The sequence below is a fragment of the Neurospora tetraspora genome, assembly GCF_033439725.1.
Source record: "Neurospora tetraspora strain CBS 560.94 chromosome Unknown B0H65scaffold_2, whole genome shotgun sequence".
Taxonomy (NCBI): domain Eukaryota; kingdom Fungi; phylum Ascomycota; class Sordariomycetes; order Sordariales; family Sordariaceae; genus Neurospora; species Neurospora tetraspora.
Window position 1 is genome coordinate 3,440,008 of NW_026944384.1, and position 25,275 is coordinate 3,465,282.

The 25,275-nt window shown below is 52.3% G+C and overlaps 9 protein-coding genes and 1 non-coding gene across 10 annotated transcripts; 5 read left to right on the top strand and 5 right to left on the bottom strand.

The window, feature by feature from the left end:
• Positions 1 to 348: 348 nt before the first annotated feature.
• On the bottom strand, positions 349 to 1,844 carry B0H65DRAFT_421643 (uncharacterized protein; the record flags this gene model as incomplete). The annotated part of the gene is made up of 3 exons (XM_062824354.1): positions 349 to 650; positions 724 to 1,199; positions 1,612 to 1,844. The coding sequence occupies 3 exons, from the start codon at positions 1,842 to 1,844 to the stop codon at positions 349 to 351; spliced, it is 1,011 nt and encodes a 336-aa protein (XP_062684507.1).
• A 456-nt stretch (positions 1,845 to 2,300) lies between these two features.
• Positions 2,301 to 4,559, bottom strand: B0H65DRAFT_568286 (bifunctional 6-phosphofructo-2-kinase/fructose-2,6-bisphosphate 2-phosphatase; the record flags this gene model as incomplete). The annotated part of the gene is made up of 7 exons (XM_062830389.1): positions 2,301 to 2,920; positions 2,972 to 3,574; positions 3,629 to 3,709; positions 3,766 to 4,033; positions 4,085 to 4,120; positions 4,177 to 4,365; positions 4,546 to 4,559. 7 exons carry the CDS (start codon positions 4,557 to 4,559, stop codon positions 2,489 to 2,491), a joined length of 1,623 nt encoding a protein of 540 aa, XP_062684508.1. The 3' UTR covers positions 2,301 to 2,488.
• Positions 4,560 to 5,656: 1,097 nt separating this feature from the next.
• On the top strand, positions 5,657 to 7,738 carry B0H65DRAFT_110718 (mitochondrial import receptor subunit tom-40). The gene is made up of 5 exons (XM_062820574.1): positions 5,657 to 6,222; positions 6,387 to 6,471; positions 6,622 to 6,700; positions 6,759 to 7,397; positions 7,452 to 7,738. Exons 1-5 carry the CDS (start codon positions 6,075 to 6,077, stop codon positions 7,548 to 7,550), a joined length of 1,050 nt encoding a protein of 349 aa, XP_062684509.1. The 5' UTR covers positions 5,657 to 6,074; the 3' UTR covers positions 7,551 to 7,738.
• A 998-nt stretch (positions 7,739 to 8,736) lies between these two features.
• On the top strand, positions 8,737 to 8,830 carry B0H65DRAFT_t92. The gene has a single exon. It is a non-coding gene; the product is annotated as a tRNA-His (tRNA).
• Positions 8,831 to 9,502: 672 nt separating this feature from the next.
• Positions 9,503 to 12,756, bottom strand: B0H65DRAFT_110943 (ubiquitin carboxyl-terminal hydrolase-domain-containing protein). Its single transcript, XM_062820575.1, has 5 exons — positions 12,346 to 12,756; positions 12,184 to 12,285; positions 11,745 to 12,119; positions 11,028 to 11,691; positions 9,503 to 10,961 (listed from the first exon to the last, which is right to left on the bottom strand). The coding sequence occupies exons 1-5, from the start codon at positions 12,457 to 12,459 to the stop codon at positions 9,622 to 9,624; spliced, it is 2,595 nt and encodes an 864-aa protein (XP_062684510.1). The 5' UTR covers positions 12,460 to 12,756; the 3' UTR covers positions 9,503 to 9,621.
• Positions 12,757 to 15,289: 2,533 nt separating this feature from the next.
• On the top strand, positions 15,290 to 16,868 carry B0H65DRAFT_110985 (acyl-CoA dehydrogenase/oxidase). Its single transcript, XM_062820576.1, has 3 exons — positions 15,290 to 15,402; positions 15,469 to 15,545; positions 15,601 to 16,868. The coding sequence occupies exons 1-3, from the start codon at positions 15,379 to 15,381 to the stop codon at positions 16,853 to 16,855; spliced, it is 1,356 nt and encodes a 451-aa protein (XP_062684511.1). The 5' UTR covers positions 15,290 to 15,378; the 3' UTR covers positions 16,856 to 16,868.
• Positions 16,869 to 17,725: 857 nt separating this feature from the next.
• Positions 17,726 to 18,332, top strand: B0H65DRAFT_546275 (Spo12 family-domain-containing protein; the record flags this gene model as incomplete). Its single annotated transcript, XM_062829438.1, has 3 exons — positions 17,726 to 17,949; positions 18,028 to 18,114; positions 18,209 to 18,332. The coding sequence occupies 3 exons, from the start codon at positions 17,726 to 17,728 to the stop codon at positions 18,330 to 18,332; spliced, it is 435 nt and encodes a 144-aa protein (XP_062684512.1).
• A 504-nt stretch (positions 18,333 to 18,836) lies between these two features.
• B0H65DRAFT_457196 (P-loop containing nucleoside triphosphate hydrolase protein) lies at positions 18,837 to 20,571 on the bottom strand. Its single transcript, XM_062826341.1, has 6 exons — positions 20,352 to 20,571; positions 20,243 to 20,271; positions 20,163 to 20,177; positions 20,074 to 20,098; positions 19,582 to 20,013; positions 18,837 to 19,507 (listed from the first exon to the last, which is right to left on the bottom strand). Exons 1-6 carry the CDS (start codon positions 20,378 to 20,380, stop codon positions 18,919 to 18,921), a joined length of 1,119 nt encoding a protein of 372 aa, XP_062684513.1. The 5' UTR covers positions 20,381 to 20,571; the 3' UTR covers positions 18,837 to 18,918.
• A 152-nt stretch (positions 20,572 to 20,723) lies between these two features.
• B0H65DRAFT_457200 (uncharacterized protein) lies at positions 20,724 to 22,338 on the top strand. Its single transcript, XM_062826342.1, has 2 exons — positions 20,724 to 21,645; positions 21,709 to 22,338. Exons 1-2 carry the CDS (start codon positions 20,953 to 20,955, stop codon positions 22,261 to 22,263), a joined length of 1,248 nt encoding a protein of 415 aa, XP_062684514.1. The 5' UTR covers positions 20,724 to 20,952; the 3' UTR covers positions 22,264 to 22,338.
• Positions 22,339 to 22,522: 184 nt separating this feature from the next.
• B0H65DRAFT_420554 (UreF-domain-containing protein) lies at positions 22,523 to 23,675 on the bottom strand (the record flags this gene model as incomplete). Its single annotated transcript, XM_062824286.1, has 2 exons — positions 22,523 to 23,412; positions 23,513 to 23,675. The coding sequence occupies 2 exons, from the start codon at positions 23,673 to 23,675 to the stop codon at positions 22,523 to 22,525; spliced, it is 1,053 nt and encodes a 350-aa protein (XP_062684515.1).
• Between the last annotated feature and the right edge of the window lie 1,600 nt (positions 23,676 to 25,275).

The window sequence follows — 25,275 nt, forward strand, 5'->3', positions numbered from 1 at the left end:
CGGTGATAGTTCTCCGACATGTCTCACCCCGTTGACGCTGTCTTCGCCCCCCAATGCTTCGGGTAGCGCGAACTTCAGCGACATTTCACATGCCAACCACCCTGCCTCACCCGCCACCTCACAAAGGCGCCAAGCTGTTTATTCGACGGTGAGCTTCAGCAACACTTGGCGACCCTTATACCGGCACATCACAGCCGATTCTCCCTAACTGAAATACTTCAGTTGAAAGATCTACGTTCAACTTGCTGCATGGAAAATCAACATCGAGAGCAAGAGGCTCTGAGGACCGGCTATACCATTACTAGTGAGTACACACAGCCTTCGTAGATTCAACCCACCAATCTTCGCTTAATGGCGGAAAGCTCTTAATTCTCTCCTCCACCAGGCAACAAAGTCCTGAGCCGAGACATCGATACCCAGATCCTTGAGCACCTTAGTGCTGAGGTGGCAGTCATACGGACGCTGAACGCTCGCGTTCGGGTCGTTCCCCTCCGTGTTCGCCTCAATGTTATCAATGGGAAGTCCCAAGATCTCAGCAAAAAGCTGGCACATCTCATACTTGGTATACTGTTCCTCACCCGAGAACTGGAGGATTCTCGGTAGCGATGTCCTCTCGGCTTCGCTGGTTGACAGGTACTTGACCGCGACGTCTGGCATTCCAAAGTTAGCACCGACCGAGGGGTGAGAAGAGTTGATGAAGAGGCACCAGAAGCCCAGACTTACCCCGACAAACCCTACCGACGTCCTCCGTGTTAGTGGGGAACCTCAGCGCCCAATGGTCCATCTTGACCTTCTTTCCCTCTTGCGCCTTCAAGACTGCATCCAAAAGGACATTGACCGCACTCTCCTCATTCCTGCCCTCCTCCGTCTTGCCATACAGCACGGGTACTCTCATCACCACACCTAACCCCTCCTTGCCGGCCTTGGAGAACTCCTCAATCACAGCCTTCTCGCCATCCAGCTTGGTAACGCCGTAGAGGTTAGTGGGGCCCGTGGCAGCATCGGCCTCGTAAGGTGCCTCGCCTGGCTTTCCGGAGAAGACGTAGTCGGTAGAGATGTAGATGAGGAGGATACCACGGGAAGCACAAGCCCGGGCGAGAGTGCGAGTAGCTTCCACGTTGAGAAGTCGGGTGCCTTCAGGGTCGGCGTCGACCTTGTCAGGGAAGCGGTTGGCGGCGCAGTGGACGAGGACTTGAGGGCTATTGAAGGTGTTAGTTTTGATGATGTATGTTTCACTTCACGGTGATAAGAGAAAGGACAAGTAGGTGAGGACGGGATGATAAAAATGGCAAGCTGTCAAGAGACTGCCCCGAGAAATCACGAGGTTCTTTCTTGTCAGACTTGAGAAACCAAGCATCATCTCCCAGTAATTTTGCCAAGCATCGTGAGAATCTTTCAATCCTCTTCCTCCCAGCCCCACCCGACCCGCCTAATCAGCAACACCCGACATCCAACCTTCAAAGCCAACACCATCAACCCTCACCACTCCAAAAATCCCAATACACCAACCCCAACAACACCCCTCAAACACAACCCGGCGCAACCCAACCCCAAAACCCTCTAAACGCAAGACTCACAAAAACAATAGAGACCAAAAACTCAAAAACTCACCTAACATCTCCCAAAACCCTCTCCACCTCCTCCCCTTTCTCCAGATCCACCTTGAGCACATTCACCCCATCCGCCCTGGAGAATCCCGTCCCCTCGACTTCCCACGTCCAGTCAGCCTTGGAGCTAAGTTCAGTAGGCACGCTCAGGCCTTGAAGGGCCCTGACGACTTGTCTGCCTAGGAGGCCGGTGGCGCCGGTGACGAGGGCGGTGTTTGTTGGTTTGTTGTCAGACATTTTGTGGGTTGTGTGGTTATTTTCTTCTTGGGGGTTGTGAAGAAGGTGAGTGAGCTGGATGTTGGATGGTTGCGATGCCGATGACGGATCGTTGCCTAGATGCAGTATTCGACTGTGCCACATGTGGCTGAAGTGGCTTTACGCAGTACTTCGGCGAGTTGTTGACCTCGACCGCACCTGCTTGGCTTCAGTTTAGGGGCGTACGGAAGGAACGCCCGAGGAGTTTTTCAGACATCACAGGGCAGAATTCGAAAGTGGTAAGAACGTCTTCAAGTTGTCTTTTGTATAGAATCGTCATGTACATGCGGGGGAAAATGGACTGGGTTCATCCGACTTCCCAGGAACCTCAAAAGCGTCCTAGTAGTGGACAGATGGGAACATAAATTCCTTTCATTAACTCGAGACGCTATTTAATACTTTTCCTCTTCTGGTAGGTCGAATTCCAAAATCTTGCTCGCTCTCTGTATCTAACCGCTATATCTGAACGGCTGAATACTGCTTCTTGCGAGTGCGTGCTCTTGGGAAAACAACGGTGGCAGTGGGTTGAACCAGATCTTGTCAAGGACAACTCTCTATCGCTCGAAACAACAATCGTCCACCCCAAAACAACGCCATTTTCGCTCCACGTCCAAGTACGCCTTACTTTAATCGAGATCGGCCACTTTATCCGCCACCATCTCCTTGGCGTTATTCACCACCTTCTCGGGAGGCCGCGTCAAAACGTTGTCCATGGAGGAAGGCTCGACAGGACTGCTTATGCCATCAATAGGCGGCAGATTACTGCTGTAAATGCTGGGGACGGGGATGCGGATGTCTTCGGGCGACCCGGGGGTGAACTGCGGATCGAGGCCGGGGATATGGATGCGCTTAGCTTCGTTCTGGTATGCCGCCGGAATGATCTCGATAATCTCATCCCTCCAAAACTTAAGCTTTGGGATCTCCATGGGTCTGCAGTGCATCAGATATGAATACAGAACTCGCAGAACGCTCTCGTGAGCAATGATGAGAACGTCATTCTGCTCGCGCTCGAGTTCGAGAATGATGGGCTCGAGGCGGACAGCGAGGTCGTGGTACGACTGCGTTTTATGTTAGCTGAATCCACCGTAATCTTAGCAGTAAAAACTAACCTCTGCGCGAGGATATCGGTGATGATACGGGTCAAGCTCATGCCTTTCCACCTCCTCGGGATACAGCCTACGGATAGCGTGCTCCGACAACTTCTCGCACACACCGGGGTTGATTTGGCTCATTTGCGAGCGTTGGCGAACCTTATAGCCTTGCTCTTTCAGGGGTTCGGCCGTCTGAATCGTGCGGAGCCGCGTGGATGTCCAAACAGTCAGAGGCCTTAGAGAGACCTCGCGGCCAGCCTGTTCGCTGTTGGTCTTCCTTTCTTGCTCACGATGTCTGAGAAGGGTCTCAGTCATCTTCTGTGCGTATGATCTGCCTTCTTCAGAGAGAGGCGCGTCGGATTTGTAGGACTCTTCGCCTTCTGCTGGCCCAGCTCGAACAAAGAAGGTTGTGCGGGCTTTGATGTGCAGGTTCGTGAGGTAGAAGACGATGCGATGCGAGAGGTAGTTGAAGCTGACATTGTTGTAGAAGAATGCTCGACCGGCATTGATCATTTTCACGTAGTTTAATTCTTCCTCTTGCATCGTTTCGAAAATCGGAATCTTAGTTTCGATCCGCTTCAAGTACCGTTCGGCTGCCTCATCGGGATCCATGCCATCAAACTGAAAGTCGTCAGTACTCTTGGCCCTCGCGGCGTTGTTGTTGATTGCACTCACATCCGGCGAATGGATCTTGACATTTCTGGCATTTTCTTTGAGAATCTCCTCATCATCGACGTATGATTCCAGAAACAATGTCTGCAAAGTATTAGCGAAACTCTTTCCTCCGAACCTCAGCCCCAGTATAATCTCACCTGAACATCGTGTTTGGCAAACTCCTTTGCAAGCGCACGGCGTCCAGCCGCAGTAGGATTGACGGCGTCGTAGATAGCAACTTGGCCATTTTCGTGGTTGAGCCACGCGTAAATATCCTCCCTGCACTTTTTCAGGATCTTTTGTCGGAGCATGGTCGAAGCTGGAGAGGCATTGGGGTAAAAGTAATCTTGGGGAACATGTCCGCCTTCGCCAACGGTAGCACGACGGTAGTCGCCTAGGTGGAAAATCCGCGTCTTGACACCGAGCCTACAAAGGGTTAGACGACTTGCGTAACAATTGCGAGCAAGTTAAACGTACCACTGAAGATACCGTGCCATGGAAACACAGATATGACTAAGTCATTGTTAGCATACTTATGAAAGCAACCGGGGGTCTATGGAGAGCCCTACGTCTTGCCCCGCGCGGGAAGGCCAACCATAACGATAGCGATACGGCCTGAATGGAAGAGCCTGCCAGACATTGTGCTGTAAAGCTGGGCCGGGGCCATGTTGTCCTGGTCTGTGACATCGTGGATGCCGTCGATGAAAGTTGAACTCTTGCGACGGTACCGCGGTGCGTTGGCCGCAATCTCGGCAGTTCTGCAAATATTAGCAATCGTCTATGATCAAGTCCACCTCGGGAGTTTTTGAAATGATCCCCCTGGCCAAGAGGTAGGTTTACGGCGCAATTGTTCGGTCGCAAAGTCCCAATTCCAGCTGAAAGAGTCGCCAATGATAGGAATTGGGAATCGACAACGGTGCAAGTCATCTTCAACTTACAAGAGTGTATCCATGTCTCCGGTTATGTTATGCTTCTCGAGTAGTGTGTAGTCGTTGTAATTATGCTTCGTTTCTGGTACGCAGAAGGGCCGTTCCGTTGCTTGGAGGTTTCGGTTGTGAAGGATGATGTCGGCGGTCGAAGCGGGTGTGTCGCAAAGCGAATCTGGCACCAACGGCGCTTGCCTCGTATGTTTCCACAAGATAGGATGAGCCCACCAAGTTGTTCGGTTCTTCAGATATCCGTCGTTTATGGCAAAGTTGCTGGAAAGCGTGTCCCGTGGAGGTGGTGTGATGATGATGATGCTCGGCGGTCGGTAGTGGCAGGTGTCGAGAAAGGGTATAGAGATCGAGACAGCAACCTATATAGTGTTCGGCGGTGACGAGAGGAGGACCAAAGGTTGACGTTCTGGTTCACAACTCCAAATAGTAATAAGGCGGGGTTGAGATGGTCGAGATCCGGATGATATTATAACAGATACCAGAAAAAAAATCCAAGTCTATGTCGCAAAGATAGAAATTATTGTGGTGAGAGAATGAGGTACTTCAGCGCATCGCAAACCAATCAGTATCACTGAAGTAATCGTGCGAACAGAAGCTAGCGTACTGGACTGCGAGTTCTGCGACGGGACTGCGAATGTGAGGGAAGCTCGAGTGGAAATGGCACCAAAAAAGGTGGACGATGCCGGCCGCCTCTTGGCTTTTTGTGAAAGAGGAGACCAGGGCGGATCCTCAGTCATCCATGCTCCACAGGTGGAGGCATTTGGGGGCACTGCACTGTGTACATGAGAGATGAGGCAACACCTACCCCACCAAAAGATAATGACCAGGTTCACCATCATCACTACACGAAGTTTTACAAAAAACCTAAACAGACTTGAGATACGAAGGGAGTCAAGCGATATGCTGTTACAGGCTCATTTAAGAATTGCAACTTATACGGACTGGTTCGTGTGACCGACAGCGCAGTGCTGGCGATCCAGATTCAAGAAAGTTTAAATGCGGCCAGAATTATCGGTTTCTGCCGTGCCTTCTCGTTTCCCCAATCTGCCCACCTGTCGTCATCCCGATTCCCGAGTTCCCCATCCTCACCGCCCGACCGGGGTTAGGGGTGTGGGTGACAAGTCTGGGCACATGCGACTGTTAAGGAAGCACAGACCAGTTCTCCAGTCAACCAGTCTCCGCAGCCGCCGCAAGGCCGCGCAGGGGCCAACAGCCGAGCCGGGGCTAGTGTGTCCCTAACACCGTGAAATTTTTGGCCCAGCTTGAAGTTCCTGTCCCGGGCGCGGGTCTTTGACAAGCTTGGTCGGAACGGATATTTTCATATCGTCGGACAGCTCTCTCCCCATCCAAAGCGACATCCAACCAACCAGGCTCCGGGACAGTCAACTGGCGACAAACTCGCGTCCACCACCCATCCGCAACTCTTTTGTCCCCACGCAACACCACTGCAGTTGACGACACCATCCGTTGCGTCCTCGATTCCCACCAAAAACCTCTCGTCGTCCTTGTCCACTGCGACCGTTACAATCATGGCCTCGTTTTCCACTGAGTCGCCTTTGGCGATGCTGCGCGACAATGCCATTTACTCGAGCCTTTCCGATGCCTTCAACGCCTTCCAGGAAAGGAGGAAACAGTTCGGTCTTTCCAACCCCGGCACGATCGAGACCATCGCCCGCGGTGCGTTGCTGCCACCATACAAATTCAGCCTTTGAAGAGCCCCGGCGCCGTCGGCGGGGAGTGCGCGGAAACAACATACCGTTATACTGCGGCGCTCCAAGATGCTGCACCGGCCGGCTCTTCGTTGGAGTAATGGACAATCATTGCTGACAACGCCTTGACAGAGGTCCAACGCGATACCCTCCTCACCAACTACATGTTCTCTGGCCTCCGCGCCGACGTCACCAAGGCTTTCAGCCTCGCCCCTCTGTACGTTGGTTTATTCTAGTTGTGGGCTAGGGATCAATGCAGGCACCGCACTGCGAAGTAGGAACATTGTCTGCTTTGCGCATTTGTTCCTGGGGTTCTGAGCAGCTATGGTTCTGGCTTCCTTGAACAACCGCTGACCTATAATCCAAGCTTCCAAGTTTCCCACCAGTTTGCCATGGGCGAGAGGCTGAACCCTTATGCCTTTGCCGCTCTCTACGGAACCAACCAGGTATGCGCTTGGAGGATACTTGAGACTAGAAGGACCAGCTTCTAATCCGCATCAACAGATCTTCGCTCAGGGTAACCTGGACAACGAGGGCGCTCTCTCGACAAGATTCAACTACAGATGGGGCGACAGGACCATCACCAAGACGCAGTTCTCGATCGGCGGCGGCCAGGATATGGCCCAGTTTGAGCACGAGCACCTTGGCGACGACTTCACTGCCTCCCTCAAGGCCATCAACCCCTCTTGCCTCGACGGCGGTCTCACCGGTATCTTTGTCGGCGACTACCTCCAGGCCGTCACTCCCAGACTCGGCCTCGGTCTCCAGGCCGTCTGGCAACGCCAGGGTCTCACTCAGGGCCCCGATACCGCTATCTCCTACTTTGCCCGCTACAAGGCCGATGACTGGGTTGCTAGCGCTCAGCTCCAGGCTCAGGGTGCTCTCAACACTTCCTTCTGGAAGAAGCTTACGGATAGGGTCCAGGCTGGTGTTGATATGACCCTTTCCGTTGCTCCCTCTCAGAGCATGATGGGTGGTCTTACCAAGGAAGGCACCACCACCTTTGGTGCCAAGTACGACTTCAGAATGTCCACCTTCAGGGCTCAGATCGACTCCAAGGGCAAGCTCAGCTGCTTGCTCGAGAAGCGTCTTGGTGCCGCCCCTGTCACCCTGACCTTCGCTGCTGATGTTGACCACGTCACTGTAAGTCAAATGGCCTCTAATTCTATATGTACGCTTTTGCTAACCCCCTTCAAGCAACAAGCCAAGCTCGGCATGTCCGTCTCCATTGAGGCGTCTGATGTCGATCTCCAGGAGCAGCAGGAGGGTGCCCAGTCCCTCAACATCCCCTTTTAAACTGAAATATGTATATCCGGGATGAAGAACACTGGTCGATTGAGCCAGCATTTGGTTTCCACTCCACCTTTGCACTCTACTCATTGTGTTGACAACGTAATATAATCACACACGATGCCCACCAAGTATCAAGGAACAGAAAGGGTGAGGGTCATACCGTTTCACCGTCCCTCACCACCAGCGCCATTTCTGTTTTTGGCCACATCCTCATCACATCATCTAGTACAAACTAGTCACGGCAAGTTGCCACGGGAAAAATTAAAAGTCGGATGTTGCGAATCTCCCCCTCGCAATGGTTCCGCTTGGCTTGGGTCTTTGCATACAACTCACACGGAACGATAGACATCTCTCACCACATTTTCTCCTTTTAAAAAAAGTTTCCCCTCGCGCTTTGCATCTCATCACCTGGCGCTTTTATCTTTGGTTTTTCCTGAGGAGAGGAAAAAGGAGGGGGGAAGCTTTTTTGTGTATTATAGACAGGTCAATCCGGGAAGGGCGTGTGCATGTTTCTGTGGTCTGCGCATTCTCGGGGTTGACTGAACTTTGGGGACGGGCAGCATGTTTGTGTCATGAATATGAAGAAGGTTTACATACGATATGAGGTGTGATGAAAGAGCGGGACATGTTTTTCATGTCGAGAAGCGGTTGCGGTTGAAGCATACTTGTTGTAATCGATGCATTTCCTTCATTGTGGTATTGCACATACAAAGTTGTACGTAGCAATGTCAACATGAACTGTTGTAAAACCCAAAGCAAGATTTTGGAAACAACTACACTTTTGTCTTATCTGTATGGTCAAGAACAACCTAAGGGACCGGATACATCGGTAGGAATCAAATACTTGGAATCGAGGAAGGGTCTCGCCACCAAACCGGACCAGAATCCCCAAGTACAACCTACCTTCGCGATGCGATCAGTTGCCGACATACTAAACAGCACGACAACCAAACGCCTGCTCAATTTCTTTAGCAAATAAACCCAGGGCAAAGACATATATATATATGGGTTAATCACTTACCTTCGATGTGTATTACATAAACGACACACTTGGCATCAACCTCAAATCACCAACCAATTCCCACCCCTTCTGCTGCATCATTTTGGTGATTACCTATATGACAATAACACCAACCACAATTTCTTTGTCTACATAAATCAATCTTATGGCGTGCAACCTCAACAAAGCGCGGTTGTAGTATAGTGGTCAGTACTTCTCGTTGTGGTTCGATTCGATCATACAACGATCCGAGAGGACCCAGGTTCGATTCCTGGCAACCGCATTCTTTTTGCAATTTTTTTGCCTCTTTTGACTTTTTTCTCTCCGTTGTGGAAAACATACAATGCAGAGTCAATAAAGTCTTTATTTGTCTTTTTGGTCTGATTTTGACTTTTTCTTTTTTTATCTTTGCGGGGTTTCGTGGGTAGTTCGGGTTGGTAATAGGCTTTGGAAAGGTGTTGGTTGAAAACTGAGGCGTACATTGTCAAATGAAAGTTAATACGGAACGTAAAGCTCGGTTGGAGGCACCGTTTTCTTGTTGACAAGTAATCAATGGTGACATTATGAACGATGTGATTACTCCAAAGACCCTCGGTAGATTATGTCGAAATAAGCTATCTTTCGCTTTGCACTCTCCAGTGCTAGGAGGACAGGACAAGATGGGCCAACACGATACTTATTACGATCATGTATCTCACACAAACACAAACAGGGGCAAAGAACAAGTGTTGCTTCTCAGCATAACTGTGCAAGATCTACCATATGCTCTCGTTTTTCGTTTTCCTTCTTCACTCCTGTATATGCATTGGAAGAATCAAGAGAAACTGAGAACATGATCTCCACAACAGGTAGAAAAGATAGAACGGAAGAAACAAGCAGCTGATACACCAACGCCATGCCATGATGTAACGAAGAGCAGCCTCAACTCTCGACGTGGAAAAGCTTTATACAACCAGACCCAACCAGCCCAAGAGAATGCACCGCCCCACCCTGTCCGTCCATTCCCTACCGCCCAGAGAAAAACAAGAAAACCATTAACCGAATGTAAACTCCCAATTGTGTGCTGAGAGCTCCTCACATGACCGCGCATTCCCGATCAGGAACGCCATCTTTCCCTGTCTCCTTATTCTTGCCCGACTTGTCTCCCTTCTCCTTCTTGCCTTCCTTATCCTTGCCCTTCTCTTTCGTGTCCTCCTTATCCCTACCCTTGTCCTTCTTAGACTTCCGATAGTGGTGTAGGTGGTGATGGCCTTCCTTCTCCTTCTCCTTATCCTTATTCTTCTCCTTCTGGTCCTTATCACTCGCATCCTCAACCTCCTTGGCATCCGGTTGCTGCTCATCACTGCCCCCTTCCGATGAGTTACCAGCACCGTTGGCGGCATCCTTGTTGAGCGTGTCCCTACTGGGCCGCGCCAGGCCCCATCGCGACATGGTAAGGCTAATGCGGGTCTCGCCGGCCTGGCTGACGGGTCGGGATTTGCTCTTGAACTTCGCTGCTGCCCGGCCGAGTCTCGTTGCGGTACTCTCCTCCTGTGGTGTAGTAGGCAGCATTGATGGTGCGCCTACATCACTAGGAGTGATGGCTGTTGTTGCCGTGGTATCCGAGACGGCAAGGCTGCCGCGTCTGGATCTCCCTGCCCTCAAATGCCCTGCGCTCCCTGTTCCATACGGATCGTCGTCAAGACTGAGACGTGCGGGCCGTTCAAGCTCTGTACTAAAGCGAATGTTGGGACCGCCACCGTTGTGTACAAGGGTTGACGCGGAGTCAAAGTAATCACTAATCGACCTTGACATCCCGCCCGGCCGTTCCGGAAGGGGCTCCATGCTTGGCGTCCCTGGTACACCGGTAATTACGGTGGTCGACTCGTTGTAGGAGGGTGGCTCGCCAACAGACCCATCACTAGAGGCTGTGGTGACGTCCACCATCGGGACGATCTGGTAAAAGAGCAAGTAGGGCATCTCTTGTCTAAGAGAGTCTCTAATGTCGTCGACGTAAGACACTCGGTTGTCCAAATCCAAGTCGTCGAACTTGACCCATTGTGCCTCCTCGTAATCCGGCGGCGGGTCATGTTCATATCGGCGATTGTCAGTGAGAAGTTTCGGTGCCACGCGAGCAAATGACACATAGTGTCCGCTGTGAAGAGAGTCCCCACGGTGGCAGACGACCGACTGCAGTACAAGCTTGTACTCTTGGCTTAACCCGTTGGACTGCTTTTCATCATCATCTGGCATCATGAAGTGTGGCAGGCGCATGGAGTCAGGGATGTCAATAAGAGTATTCTGTCGAATCGGGAAGCCGGTTTCTGTCATGGTATACCGCTTCAAGCAGATGCCGACCACCGGCCGCTGGTTAAAATGGCGTGCAACCTCAACATCGTTACTTGGCTCACCGTTAGAAGCAGTTGCATGCCATGCTAGATTAAGCTTATCAGTTGACCAATCCAATTCCATGGGACTTCCATTCAGGGGGTCACACTCACGGATTAACCTGAAGAACTGCCAGGCAGGTATCGTCACGGCCTTGACCACGGTTGAACTCGTTCTTTTGGCCTTCTGGAGCAGAGTTTCGTTCTCTGCATCCAATGGGGGCTTCCTGTCCTCCACCACGATACGCTGTATAATACTAGTAGACCGGTGTCGGGGTGCTGCTGGTAGCTCGGGTCTCGCAGAAGTGACATCGAGCATTGAGACTGGAGTGCGTGTCGTCGAATCTTGTGTTGTCCATCTTCGTTGCAGATGCGGGCTGTTGTCGCCTTGGTCGCTCGCTTGACCATCCTCATCCTCGCTTATGAGCCGGACAGTTTCGCGCGGGAGAGGGCCCTTTTCGTCATCCCCCTTCTTTTCCTCCACACTATCCCGGAAAACGTCAACCTTGTTGTTGAAATACTCTTCAAGGCAGTCCTCCAACTTGATACCTTTCCCATCAGGATCTGGGGGAACGGCGAGGTTGAGTAATCGCTCGTGGACGACTTTATGGTCGTCTTCGTCCTTTTTGCCTTGATGAAAGAGGTCGACTTGGAGAGCGAGGAGCGGTAATTGCAAGGTCTCGGTGATGAAAGCGAATGCTTCCGACGTGTCTTGTTGTTCGAGATCCTGGGCCTCCTCCCATCCACAGGCCGCCAAAGATTCCTGAATGAGCTGGGTCTGGAGAAACACCGTTAGTCCAGGGAGTCGAATCCAAGGCCATTGCCACGTACCATGTCTGTGTGTATCAACATCCCACTCCTGAGCATGTTGACCCATAACCTAAGTAGTGCTGCGAGCCTTCGCTGGTTTTCATCTGCCGGATCGTTCTTCAACATGCATTCAAAGGCTGAAAGCTTAGCGAACATGGCGAACAACAAGGCGTCAAGGTAGCAGGTGACATTCCCCCGGTTTTCTGCGCCTTGCATGCTAATATTGGGGTTGTACGGTTGTATGATCCCAGCAACAGCCTTCTGTTGGAGTCGTATGAGCTCGATCGCTTTGTTGAGATCGCCATTGGCAAATTTGGAGTTAAGTGAGAATCGGACCCCTTGTTCTGAGATCTCGGTGTAGTTGAGTTCTTCCAACTGCTTGGTGATTTCGGCAATCTATAATGGATAGTAGTCACATCAGCAACCTGCCTTGAAGCAGCCCCAACAGATCCACACATACCTTTGCAGCCTCCTTTTCCACCTCTTCTTTTTCTCGTAGTGCCTGCTTGGCAGACTCGGGCCTTAAAAAGGAAAGCCATGTCATGTCACCCAAGGGCCGGCTCTGTGCAAAGTCAGATGGTGAAGACGGAAAGCGGCGAGAATAGAAAGAACGGCAACGGACCTTTGGGCCTGGTTCTGTAGATTTGTTTCTACTATGAGTCCCATTTTTCTCACGTACACTTCGAAACTTTTTGGGCACCAAAGAGGTGGTTTTGGTGCCCTTGAGTTTCTCCATAACAGATCCTGGACGACTCGAAGGTTAGATGATCGAAGCTGAGCGGTTGGGCAAAATCAGGCAGTCAGGATAGGTGGTGCTTTCTCAAATCGTTCTGTTTCATGATCTGGAAACCAGAGCAATTCAAGGGGACGATAATTGGGCGTCGGGCGTTATGAGAATCGAGTGTCGGAAGCTCGCGAGAGCCCTAACGGGCAGTGATGGTCGAAGCTGTTACAGCCCTGTTCAAGGTCTGCTGAAGTTCCTATCGGGAAGCTGGGTACGCCAAGGTACGCGCGAATTGGAAGATGGGTTTCGTCTCGTCGTTCTCGGTGTTCGGTCGCTCGGTGTTGCGTATGGGTGTGGACTGTTCGGACGAGGGCAGGCTTATGACGACGTCAAGGGCACGGACAGACCGACGGGAAAGTCTGGGGAAGCGGGATGCGAAAATTAAGATGGAAGGTCGAGAGATAAGGTAAAGGGTACGGTATCGGATATCTATGGGGTCCCCGCTCTCCTAGGTTCGGGGTTCTGGACTCCTCCTGGACTGCGTCGTCGGACTGTACGTAGAGGTACTTGTTAGATCATATTTGCACATTCGACTTGCGTGAGGGCATGCCCTGGGACCCAATGTTGCTTGGAAAAAGATGTCGGCTATCGAGCCCGCGCGTCGACGAAACCAAGCCTCAAAGAAGGCTCAAAAAGCCTGCTGCGCCTGAACATGTCGCAGGATGGCATTGGATGGTGGGGGTTAAACATACCTCGAGGAGGGGTTGTCTGGTCTGGTTCCTGTCCTGTCGAATGCTGTCGCACCGACAGTGGAAATGTTCAAAAGATAATGGAAAGATTCCCAGGAGGACGGACGGCCTAGCCCCTGACGGATGACGGGGTGCGCCGCTAGAGCAGCGTAATCATTGCTGGAATGGGCCTAAAGGAACGGATCGACATTAAGCGTCCGGACTATTAGTCTAAGGTGCGCATGGATCACGCGGCTGATTGGCTGCGCGGGGCAGTGACGAACATCAAAGTCGAGACGGGCAACACCTGATTCCCGTCTCCAAGCAGCTTTCTTCCTTTTTCATGCAAAATGGAAAATTGCCATGGAATCTTCCATGCAGCAAACAAATATTGACACATTTCCAGAAACGAAGACGAGATATCCACCATTGATACACCACCAGCTCTGAAGCCTTCCATCAGATGGATAGCTCTTTTATCTGATGCCTAAACCCCTTGTGCCCTGATGCCATGTTTTCCAGTTCCCGTTCTATGGTGCCTGACCTCCCGTGCCTCCTTATGATTCGCACTTCATCATGGTTCCCACTTCATCATGGTTCCCAGTCTTCCAGTGGTGGATGGACGGCGAATGGCTACCTAGCATGGGCAACCGAGTTAGTATCTCTACTGTGTAAGTGGATGCCTATTTCTGTTTACAACTCTCTAACTTGGGCGTTTCTGGCAGAATTACGATATGACGGCCGACGTTGAACATCATGGTCCCTTTTCTCCAGTTTATCGATCTGTCAACGTTTCTCTTCCAGGCAAGAGATTTTCATTGGTGTAGCATCGCTAGCGCAACGCCGCTGTCAGTGGAGGCAACACGCGGAACAGGGGGGTGCCATGGCCTTGAATCCCCTCGTTGGGTCCAGCCCCAACAACCTTCGCGGCGCCAAATGGATCCAAGATCCGTTTATCCCGCTGAATGACGCCTCCCAATGACGTTGGCCCTCATACAAGGGGCTTGTCTGACAACTCGAACGCTGCATTTTCAGAAACCCAGCCATACTACCTTTATGTCACAGGAGCCTAGAATGAAGATGTTGACAACTTTTGCTGTCTGCTTTATTCCAAGGTGGCTGTCGTTGGGCTACCTCTCCGTGGTAGCGAATACGATGACGACCTCAGTCTCAACCGCAACGCACATAGGTACGTAATCACTGATGCTTCTTGTAGGTGTTGTGACCAGTTGCTAGGCACCAAGGTGCGCTGTGCGATCTTACTCACATAGGTGGAACGCAATGGGTAGATGACAACGAAGTCGAGTTTCGTACATCTTGACCTAGGATATAAAGTACCCAGGTGATACCGACAACCCTCGAAGTGGAAAGCTATGCGGCTTCTCCGCAAGGCACTGTTTCGGAAACAGAAGCTTAAACAGTTCGAAACACGAGCAAGCATGGAACAGCAGAATGTTTTGGTGTTGACGGGTCTGAATGACACAGGTACACTCTTAGAGCTGAGAGGGCAGTGGAGTTACGGGAGTGGTTACCCCTACAGTAGTTCCTCATATCCAATTCCATGCATTCCTCTTGGGGCATGAAGACACCAGGATAAGCTCTCGTTGTGGAGCAAAAACATCTCTCCCGTCTTTCCTAGCTCTATACTTGACCATTCGAACAGACCGACAGTTGGTGGTCGGTTCAATGACACATAGATTTTGCGTGCAAGGTTATGACAAGACGTCAACATTGACATCTGAGATATAACCTTCATGATGTGTATGGATCAATTTGCACAATGCTACCAGTCTTCGGATCTGGCCGGACAACGGTATAAAAGCAATTGATCAACTCAACCTGGCAATCTGGCACCGGGGTCTTCTCTCGCGAGATCCGGAGTCTCGGAACTGTCACTGCTGTGGTTCGATGATCAAGATGCTTGGCGGGTCTTCCCCGCAGTGCCCGCACAATCGACTCCAATGACTTGTCGGCGGAGACATTGTGCCTCGGCATGGATGGGCTGGCTCCTTAATCCGGGGTAGATCGTCTCTCCCCGGAGAGAAGACCAGCTTTAGTAATCGTCGTCCATAATCGAACGACATTCCCATGATCCTTCTTTGATACTGACCGTCCTGATTGATATATGATCCTTTCTCCTCCATCACACACCACCTCTCCTCTTTGCTTCATTTGTTGTTGATCGACATTACCAATCATCATCATGTCTGCCCAGATTCCCATCGCTGTAAGTTTCCTCTCCACGCTGCATCTCACCGACCTCAATTACTGAACGTTCCTCCTCTGCTTGTAGGTTCGCGATCGTGTTAGTGAGCGAGCCAAGAAGACGCTGGACGTCGTTGCTCGCTTCGTGGAGGAGGACTGCATCCCGTAAGCATCATCTGCATGGATCCGGTTTCTGTTTCTAACACCAGCCTGTCACAAGTGCCGATGCGGTCTACGAAGCCCAAATCGGCGTTGGAGATGCGAGATGGGAGGCCCACCCCCAGATCCTCGAGGATCTCAAGGCCAAGGCAAAGTCCTTGGGCCTGTGGAACATGTTCCTCCCCAAAGGACATTATAAGGAATCCCCTGGCTTCACCAACCTTGAATATGGCTTGATGGCTGAGTGGTTGGGCAAGTCCCGCGTTGCATCCGAGGCCGTCAACTGCGCTGCCCCCGACACTGGCAACATGGAGGTTCTGGCCAAGTACGGAAACGAGGAGCAAAAGGCCAAATGGCTGAAGCCGCTTATGGATGGCAAGATCCGCTCTGCCTTCTTGATGACTGAGCCTCAGGTGGCTTCTTCGGACGCCCGGAACATCGAGATGAAGATCACCAAGGACGGCGATCATTATGTTCTTAACGGCCAGAAGTGGTGGTCAAGCGGCGCCGGTGACCCTCGCTGCAAGGTCTACATTGTCATGGGCAAGAGCGACCCCAACAACAAGGATCCCTACAGGCAACAGTCCGTCATCATGGTTCCCTCCGACACCAAGGGCATCACCATCGAGCGCATGCTTTCCGTCTATGGGTATGACGATGCTCCTCACGGTCACGGCCACATCACCTTCTACAATGTTCGCGTGCCAGCAGCCAACCTCGTTCTTGGCGAGGGCCGAGGGTTCGAGATCATCCAGGGTCGTCTGGGTCCCGGTCGTATCCATCACGCCATGCGCACGATCGGTGCCGCTGAGAGGGCCTTGGAGTGGATGCTCATGCGTATCAACGACCCCAAGAAGACCCCCTTCGGAAAGCAGCTGCGGGAACACGGCGTCATCCTGGAATGGGTCGCCAAGTCTCGAATTGAGATCGATGCCGCGCGCCTTGTCGTGCTCAACGCCGCCATCAAGATGGACGAGCAAGGCCCCAAGGCGGCGCTCACAGAGATCGCCCAGGCCAAGGTTCTTGTTCCACAGACGGCTTTGACTGTCATTGACCGTGCTGTCCAGAGCTTTGGTGGTGCGGGTGTTAGCCAGGATACCCCCCTGGCCAACATGTGGGCTCAGATCAGAACTCTGAGACTGGCTGATGGTCCGGATGAGGTCCATCTGCAACAGATGGGTCGCAACGAGAACAAGCGCGGTAAGGCCGTGACGGACAAGATTAATGCCCAGAAGGCCAAGGCAGAGGAGTTGAGGAAGAAGTATGGCGCCAAGCGTACTGAGCTTGGGTCGAACATCAAGCACTCCAAGCTTTGAGTTGCGCAGTCCCGTTGAGCCATTGTTAAAGCGTTCCAACAAAAACCTGAGTTATATTATCCATACATTTTCTGACAACCTTGCGTGTGTATGATGGAGTATGATGGAGTCGTTGCTGGCTTTGTGGTGGAGGTGACATCGTCGAAAACTCAACACAGGGCCTCGGGTCCCATACTGCTAGTGTAGCGGCTGTAGCACACTCGCCTGAGGCCTTAAATGTAATTAACTGCCATTCTTTCATTTCCATGTTCTGTTGATGAAATCCCAAAATTCTCTGAGGAGCATGACAACACAGCAGGTCCAGACGCATGGGCCACGTTCCTGCGTCGGGCGGGAGCGATCAGTGATGATGTCTTGTGGGTCCCGCAAGGGAGGGTCAATCAAGGTGGAATGAACGAGCCCGTTGCCCGGTCGCCGTCGCCCAAACAGGCAGTCTGTCAACAAATTTTACCACCGACACGACGGCTACTAATACCAGCATTCCATATGGCAATTCCTTAGTCAAATAAGGTGTATTGGACTCTTCACTTCTCTTTTTACGATTTACAAAAGAAACCGCATTCGGATACCAACAGACAAAGCTTTTCGGACCTTGACACCATCAAACCGCCCACTGTTTTGCCGATCTTGGACTTGCCCCGCGCATCAACATTCACTTCGAAAGTCGCATCCGCTTCACTCCCAAAACCTCTACGCCCCGCCTTAAACCAGAACTCTTCGATACTTGACCCTCTCTTTACTTCCATTTCAGATTATTGGAACGCAATACCCATTCTTGGATTCTCCCACGTAACCACCACGGTTTCGCGTACATCGCCCACCTTCCCCCACCCCAACACCAAAACCAACAGCACCACTCTTCCAACCAAGATGTCTTCCAACACCGTCCTATTCCCCAAGGACGCCAACATGGCCATGGATACTACTACCCCCGGCGAACCCATGGACATCACAACCGAACAAAAGCCCACCTTGTTTGCCGCACCCTCAGCAGATAACAAGGCGACCGACACGTCAGCGGCCATCAACAAGTCGGACTCGATGAAGACCTTGGAGTACCACCGCCAGGTCTTGCAGAATAAGATGGAGATTGAGTATGACACCTCCCCATTTCCAGTACCCTCTTCTTCCCATTACTAGTACAGTCTAGCTAATACAGTTCATGTCCAAAGCCACACCAAGTACGTATCCCCGTCGGACAACATCATGAGCCCCTGCACCGCCAAGCTCAGCGCCTTCCGCAGCAAGCAGGCTGGAAAGTATGTTCCCCAGCTACCATCCCCGCGATAACGATCAAGCTCTCGTCACTACATGTTCAGTTATGCTAACCCGTTGCTTCCTCCCCAACAACAGGGTCAAGCCGAAGTCGCTCTTCGCCCAGGCGTCAGCTAAGAAACTCGAGGGCACGACGGCCACCGGCAACACAGGCACCACAGGCACCACCAACACCGGCCTTTTCGGAGTAAAGAAGGATTGAACGAAACGATTATGAGCCAGCCATCCTGTTGCGTCAACCAATTTCCCTTTCGACTGCCTTTTCACACATCTTTTACGGCGCTTTTAAGCATAGCAAGCCAACGGCGAGAGTGAGAGCTGCGTTGGCTTATGACGGACATTAGCGAGGTTGCATTTGGCTAGCAATGTCTTTGTGGAGGCTGGTTTGTTCTAATGCGCTTTCGTCATCAGGAAGGAGAGTTCACAGAGATCTCTATTCTGGAGGGGTATATCTGTTTTTTTTAACTGCGTATTGCACGTAGGGCGTTTGGGCAAAATGGCTTCGAGGATCATGTGTTTTTCTGTTGTTTGATGACAGTCGTCAGAGAGGAAGGGAATCATGGGTTAGCAATGAGGGCAGAACAACGACATGGGTTATGTATGCGCCCAGAGGGCGTCTGTTATGAATGATGGAATGATAACGACAAGGCAGTCAATATGACGGGATTTTACACAGTAGTCACGAACGTCGTCTTCCGTTCGAGACCGCCTGCTTGTTGTGTGGACGTGTGATGAAATCGTTTGATATTTTCCGACATGCTGGTCTCGCCTAAACCGCAACACACCAACTAAGCCTTCCACCCGCTGACTATATACACAACATCCTCATCCGCCACCGGATGAGCCAACCCCACCCTCTGGGGGATATGCCTCGCGCTGGCGCCCCAAACCAGGGCGTACTTGAACGTCTCCTTGAGCGTCCTGTGGATGCGATCGCACACGTCCTCGATGGTGCTATTACTCCTGACGATGAGGGCCTCGCTAAAGTCCGGGTCGGTGCCCTTGCGCTTGGTGTAGATGCGGATCAACTTGAGCTCCTTCCAGCAGCGGTCGATGACGTCCTGAATGCCCAGGTCGAGCTCGCAGCTCATGACACAGGTAAAAGGCTCGCGCGCGAGCTTGTCGAGGAAGTCCAGAGACACGCTGTCGATCTTGTTGTACACGTACAGGCACTTGATGTACTTGCGGTGGTCCTTCATGATCACGTCGATGAAGTCGTCGACCGTCACGTTCTCGTCGCGCACCAGAACTTCGCAGTTGAGGATCTTGTAGTCGCGCAGGATGTTCATCACCATCTTCTCGTCCAGCCCGTTCTTGGGGGGTGTCTGGAAGGTGATCTTCATGCCGCCGGCCTTTTTGGGTTTGAGGTAGATGTTTCTGGTGAGAGTAATTAGCTTGAAAGGGCCGGGGGAAAAAAATAACAAACTCAACGGAAAGGGTAAACGACGTACGGTGGCTCCCGGTTAAGTCTGATGCCTACAGCCTCCAATTCGGCCTCGAGGAGGGCCCTCTGCTCAGCACGTTTTGTGGCGTCCAGAACCATAAGAATCAGGTCGCTTGTCTTGGCGGCCGAGATGACCTGTCTTCCTCTACCCTTGCCTTCGGAGGCACCCTCGATGATACCGGGCAGATCGAGCAGCTGGATTTCGGCACCGCCATATTCGAGCACACCGGGAATAGCCGTGAGAGTCGTGAAAGCGTATGAGGCGACTTCGGACTTGGTCTTGGTGACCTTGGATAAGAATGTCGATTTACCGACTGAGGGGAAGCCGACCAGTGCTATGCGAGCATCACCACTTTTGCTGACGTCGAAACCGGCACCGGGACCGCCGCCTGAACCCGGTCCTGGCTCGAGTAGTTGGGCGCGGAGACGAGCGAGCTTTCTATTAATGGTGGTTAGTAAAGGGGAAACCGCAAGGATAGACTAGTGTAGACTCACTTACCCCTTCAAGAGACCCAAATGATATTCTTTGGTTTCACCAGGTCAGCACATAATGTGAAGTACGGGTGAAAAACAGGAGGTTAAGCATACCAGTTGCCTTGTTCTCTGTGAGATAATGTTAGCATTCATGATTCTTTATTCAAATTGGTCGCATAGGGGCGTGGACATACTCTGGGTCTTCCTCATCTCCTCCTCAATCCTTGTATCTCATGGTCAGTTTGACTGGCTCCATCAACCCGATCACTCGGGCACCGGGGAATCGTCGATGGTGCAGCTTACTCCTTGATCTTTTCCGTAATGTTGACCATCTTGGCGGTTTAGGACAAGTCTGTCCTTGGTATCACTCTAACAAAAACAAGAATGAAGTGAGATAACTCGAGATAAACACCAGGCTGACAAGCTGATGAGAAGTGAAGCGGCGCTGAAAGTGAAATTCAAGGTTGACGAATTACACGCTGTAAGAAACAGTAACATCAAACCGATCAGTGCGCACCCCACGTTCCCAAGTGGCAGAATTTCCCGGACAGGAGGGGCAACAGAAGTGGGTTTTGTCATTCACCGCCTTTGGGAGACCCACACAATCTGCGGGAACGGAGTGGGTCTCTGCAGGTCGGCCCAGGAACTGCAAGGCTTAGAAATTCTCCAAAAAGTCAACACCCTTGGAACTCGGTAAGGTGTCTGTGCTTTGCGACTTGGCCTAGACAACAAATCATCGACCAAACTCGGCGTCATCGTCTCTTCCACTTCTCATCGCAATTGCAGCAGACGTATCCGCTACATTCTTTCTACCCTGCCAACAACACATGCGACATAACGCCAATTGAACATTGATATCTTTTTCCGAACCGAATCGTACCTGGAATCCCAATCCGACGCAACCATGGCCGAAGTCGATACCAGGCCAGAGGAGCCTGTCTCCGCCATAATCGAGCAAGCGCAAGCCGGAGAAGACGCGACAGACGCGCAGACACAGGAGCTCGCCCTCACCACAACCAACACCGAAGTTGCCGCCACTACAGAAAAGAAGGTCAAAAAGATCATCCGGCGTAAGAAGAGACCGGCGCGACCCCAAATCGACCCGGCGCTGGTCAAGTCCGAGCCGCCGCCGCAGACAGGAACGACGTTCAACATCTGGTACAATAAGTGGTCCGGTGGCGACCGTGAAGACAAGTACCTGTCCCAGACACACGCAAAGGGAAGATGTAATATCGCCCTGGATACCGGATACACGCGTGCCGATGGAGTGGCAGGATCGTTCTTCTGTCTGTTTTTCGCAAGGGGCGTCTGTCCCAAGGGCCAGGATTGCGAGTACCTCCATCGGCTACCTACCATTCACGACATCTTCAACCCTAACGTGGACTGTTTCGGGCGCGACAAATTCAGCGATTATCGCGATGATATGGGCGGTGTGGGCAGCTTCAGCAGGCAGAACCGGACGATTTACATCGGCAGAATTCACGTAACAGAGGACATTGAGGAGATCGTGGCGCGTCACTTTGCCGAATGGGGGCAAATAGAGAGAGTACGTGTGCTCAACACGAGAGGTGTGGCGTTTGTTACTTATTCGAATGAGGTAGGCAATGATTTCTAACACCGGCCTTGAGTATTGGACTCGGTACTAACTCGCTGCTTACAGGCAAACGCTCAATTTGCCAAGGAAGCGATGGCCCACCAGTCGCTAGACCATAACGAGATCCTTAACGTTCGATGGGCGACAGCGGATCCCAACCCCATGGCGCAAAAACGCGAGGCGAGACGCATCGAGGAGCAAGCCGCCGAAGCCATTCGACGAGCCCTGCCAGCCGAGTATGTTGCTGAGATTGAGGGCAAAGACCCAGAGGCACGGAAACGGAGGAAGATTGAGAGCAGTTACGGCTTGGAAGGATACGAGGCGCCAGACGAGGTACACTTTGCGCGGGGAAAGAATGCGGTCAACCCAAGGGGTCGCGAAGGCTACGAGCTTGAGGATCAGCAACTGCTGATGCTCGAAGCTGGGGAGGCTGGAGGGTGGGGACAGGAGCAGGAAGATGAGGCACAACCTCAGGAACAGCAACAGAGTTCCGGCGGGATTTTGTCTGGCAGCACGCTTGCTGCGCTACAGTCTGCTAGAGTTGCGGTTGCGGCGAAACCGAAAGCGCCTGTCTCGGCGGGACCGCTGGTGGCTTATGGTAGTGATGATGATAGCGACTGAGGCTTGAGTGGGAAGAAGTTGTTTGGTAATGATGATGAAAGAATGAAGCAAGAGGAATGCATGGGATTATTGTCATAGAAAGAACAAGATACCAAGTCAAGAGCGTTCGAACAACATAGACCGGACAAGTTTGCTGCAATGATTTGACTCCTCCACCCCTTTTTCAAAGTAAACAAACCCATTTCCCACTCGTGCATCCCCCATGTAACTCTCTTCACGTTTCCTTCCGACGCCATTCCCACCTTGCCACACCAACCTCTTAACCATTAAAAATCCTCGAATAAAGCACCTCATGCCTACCCACCCACAAATCCATAACCGGCACGCTCTGCCCCGCCTCCTCCACGCCCCGCTCCCACTCCCTCTCCACCACCGCCGCAATTATCTCCTGCACCTGTCTACGCGCCAGCGTCTTCTGCGCCTGATAAGGGCCAAACATACCCGCCCGCACCGCCGCGCTCACCAGCGCCTTGACGTGGCTCAGCAGGTAGACGTACGCCGTCTGCTCGAGCGAGAGCCCGACGAGGGCACAGATGGCACCGAATAGGGGCGGGAGGTGGGCCGAGACGGGTGGGGGGTCGTTCCACCCACTGCTGCTTCCTGTCGATGTTGATGTCGATGAGTTGACGCTGCTGGAAGACGAAGTCGGTGCCGCCGCCCCTGCAGATCTCAGTAAAGCCGAAAACGGCTTCAAAATAGCAGCAGCAGCAGCAGCCGCTCCAGCAGAAGCAGAAGAGGAAGGCGGTAGCGACGCGGAAAGGGAGCGTTCCCAGATGGAAAGCAGCGCTCGGCCCTGGGCGACCGAAGCCCGCCGGCCGACGGTGCAGACGATGGTTGCGTCGAGGGTGTCGTCTAGGGAGGCGAGCCGGGCCGGGTCGCGGTGGGCGGCGAGGACGTAGGGGAGCGTGGTGGAGGCGTAGGAGGAGAGGGAGAGCGGGAGGAAGGAGGTGAAGGAGGGCGGTGGGGGTTTGGTCCTGGGTGGTTTTGAAGATGAAGGGGAAGGGGAAAAGGAAGAAGGTTTGTTGTGGGCGAGGTAGGATTCGAGACCGCTGCTGAAGGCGAAGGAGCCTAGAGGGAGCGCGGAGTCGGAGAGGAGGAGGAGGAAGTGGTTGGCTGGGGAGTGGAGGATGGTTTGGGAGGGGGAGGGGACTGAGGAGCCTGGGTTAGTGGGGGGTTGCGGTATAGATAGAGTTTCGAGAAGTCGATTAAAAATGAAGAGATGGTAAAGGTAGAGCATGGCGTAACTCACATGATATCACATTTGGTTCAGACTCTTGTGTGCTGTTGCGCTGTTGCTGAGCCTGTCTCTGTTTCAGTTTGGCTTCAGCCAGGCGTCTTTCGAGGTCGGCGATCTCGTTCTCAATTGCTTGAGCTTCGTCGGATATGGCTCTTCCATGTTGTGATTGTGACATCTTGACTCTTGATGAACGAAACAACGTTACTTTTCCGCTGTTCGTGAGTTGAATGGAGATACTTCTCTTTTCATGGGTGGTGATAGTAACACACGGCCGGTCGGCTGTTGTTGCTAAGAGACATTTGTAAAGCGGGGCAAACCTGCGCTTCCTTATCAATGATGCATCGTTCTAGAACTACATACTAAACAAAACCAATAATATGGGTTAACGCCCCAATAGGACAACGAAGATCCACGATGAGCAGAAAACACCAGTGTCAGATGTAATTACTTTGTTCCATCGCTTCCGTCATGCTGTGGACTCGTCGCTAGCTTTTCTCATAAAAGATGGACGCCGAATAACGCCATTATAATAGGCACAACGTAGCGATCCCTAGATAAGGAAACCCATATCCTCCGACCCTTAAACACCACGCAATGCTTCCTCCTGGATAATAAACAGTGACCGTAACCAATCCATTCCTGCCTGCCCATTGCAGAACCGAGGTGATCTAACACCGGCCTCACCTGAAGCCTATTGCCTTGCCATACATTGCCCGCCATGTACAAATGAAGCTGCAAACATTATCACCGCGAGGAACAACGAGGTATGCACACCACTATCAAGGCCACAGGTTCTCCTTATTCCTGTCGCCCAGCCCCTTCTCCCTTTCGGCTCTTTTGCGCTGCAATCGAGCAATGGCTGCCGCCCGGCGGTCTGCGGGAAGTGATGTGGATGTCGTGGATGTCTTCGGAGGGGGTGTAGTACTACCAACATTCCAGACGGAGCTACTGTCAATGTCGAACCCTTCCAGACGCGCAATGTTTGAATGCGGCACCACGTCTGGTTTGAAGGGCTCAAGATCCGGCACCTTGAAGGAGTGAGAAGTGGGGGCCTTGAATGGTTCAAGCTCGGGCACTTCGTTGGAGAGAGGCCGGGCAATACGCGTCCTCCTTGTCGCCGGCAATTGAGAGCCGGTGTTAGCAGCCGTTGTTGCCGTCGCCTTGGTGCTCGTCCATGGCTTGTCCAGCTTCTTGCCTAGAATGTCCTCCAAGCTGGGCTTTGTTCGGAGAGTCCTGGCAGCGGCAGATGAACCAGCTGTCGTGGTAGTCCCTGCTGTTGTCCTACGCGATGTGGCTGTCCGCTCAGGCTGGCTGGTCGTCCACAAAGGTGCTTGTTGCTTCGCGGTTTCACCGAATCCTAAAGGCTTTTTGGCCATGTCTGCCTCTATCTTCTCTCGAAGCGCACGAGAAGAAACCAATGCCTCGTCCTCGTAGCTGTACCGCTTGATGTCGCCGGTGTTGGTCTTGATTCTCTTCTGGGCTCCGGCAGCTGGTGCGGGAGCCAGAAGCCCTCGTTGAATGCTTGTTCTCCTGAGCGCATCTAGCTCCTTGAACAGCAACGTGCTCTCCTCCTCGGCCGTTTCCAGGAACCTGAGTGCTTCCTCTCGGTCATTTGCCTCCTTGATCTTGTCGTGGCTTGCTTTCAATTTCGCCTCCAAGTTCTTCATCCGCGCCGCCCACTTGGACTCGATCGTCTCTGCCTTGAGGCTTGCAATCTCCTGCTGAAGTTCGGATATTTTATCGTTCTTCTTTTCCAAGACTTCCCTCGCTTCGAC

Excerpts from the sequence above, each read along its gene's own strand:
- B0H65DRAFT_110943 (XM_062820575.1), bottom strand. The coding sequence starts at position 12,459 with ATGGAGAAACTCAAGGGCACCAAAACCACCTCTTTGGTGCCCAAAAAG. Across the intron at positions 12,286-12,345 it reads CTACAGAACCAGGCCCAAAG|AGCCGGCCCTTGGGTGACAT; the intron begins GTCCGTTGCCGT and ends GACTTTGCACAG. Across the intron at positions 11,692-11,744 it reads TGTTGATACACACAGACATG|ACCCAGCTCATTCAGGAATC; the intron begins GTACGTGGCAAT and ends GTGTTTCTCCAG.
- B0H65DRAFT_110985 (XM_062820576.1), top strand. The coding sequence starts at position 15,379 with ATGTCTGCCCAGATTCCCATCGCT. Across the intron at positions 15,403-15,468 it reads CTGCCCAGATTCCCATCGCT|GTTCGCGATCGTGTTAGTGA; the intron begins GTAAGTTTCCTC and ends CTCTGCTTGTAG. Across the intron at positions 15,546-15,600 it reads GTGGAGGAGGACTGCATCCC|TGCCGATGCGGTCTACGAAG; the intron begins GTAAGCATCATC and ends GCCTGTCACAAG.
- B0H65DRAFT_110718 (XM_062820574.1), top strand. The coding sequence starts at position 6,075 with ATGGCCTCGTTTTCCACTGAGTCGCCTTTGGCGATGCTGCGCGACAAT. Across the intron at positions 6,223-6,386 it reads GATCGAGACCATCGCCCGCG|AGGTCCAACGCGATACCCTC; the intron begins GTGCGTTGCTGC and ends ACGCCTTGACAG. Across the intron at positions 7,398-7,451 it reads CTGATGTTGACCACGTCACT|CAACAAGCCAAGCTCGGCAT; the intron begins GTAAGTCAAATG and ends ACCCCCTTCAAG.
- B0H65DRAFT_457196 (XM_062826341.1), bottom strand. The coding sequence starts at position 20,380 with ATGGTCAACATTACGGAAAAGATCAAGGA. Across the intron at positions 20,272-20,351 it reads ATTACGGAAAAGATCAAGGA|GATTGAGGAGGAGATGAGGA; the intron begins GTAAGCTGCACC and ends ATGAGATACAAG. Across the intron at positions 20,014-20,073 it reads CATTTGGGTCTCTTGAAGGG|AAAGCTCGCTCGTCTCCGCG; the intron begins GTAAGTGAGTCT and ends CACCATTAATAG.
- B0H65DRAFT_457200 (XM_062826342.1), top strand. The coding sequence starts at position 20,953 with ATGGCCGAAGTCGATACCAGGCCAGAGGAGCCTGTCTCCGCCATAATC. Across the intron at positions 21,646-21,708 it reads TTGTTACTTATTCGAATGAG|GCAAACGCTCAATTTGCCAA; the intron begins GTAGGCAATGAT and ends CGCTGCTTACAG.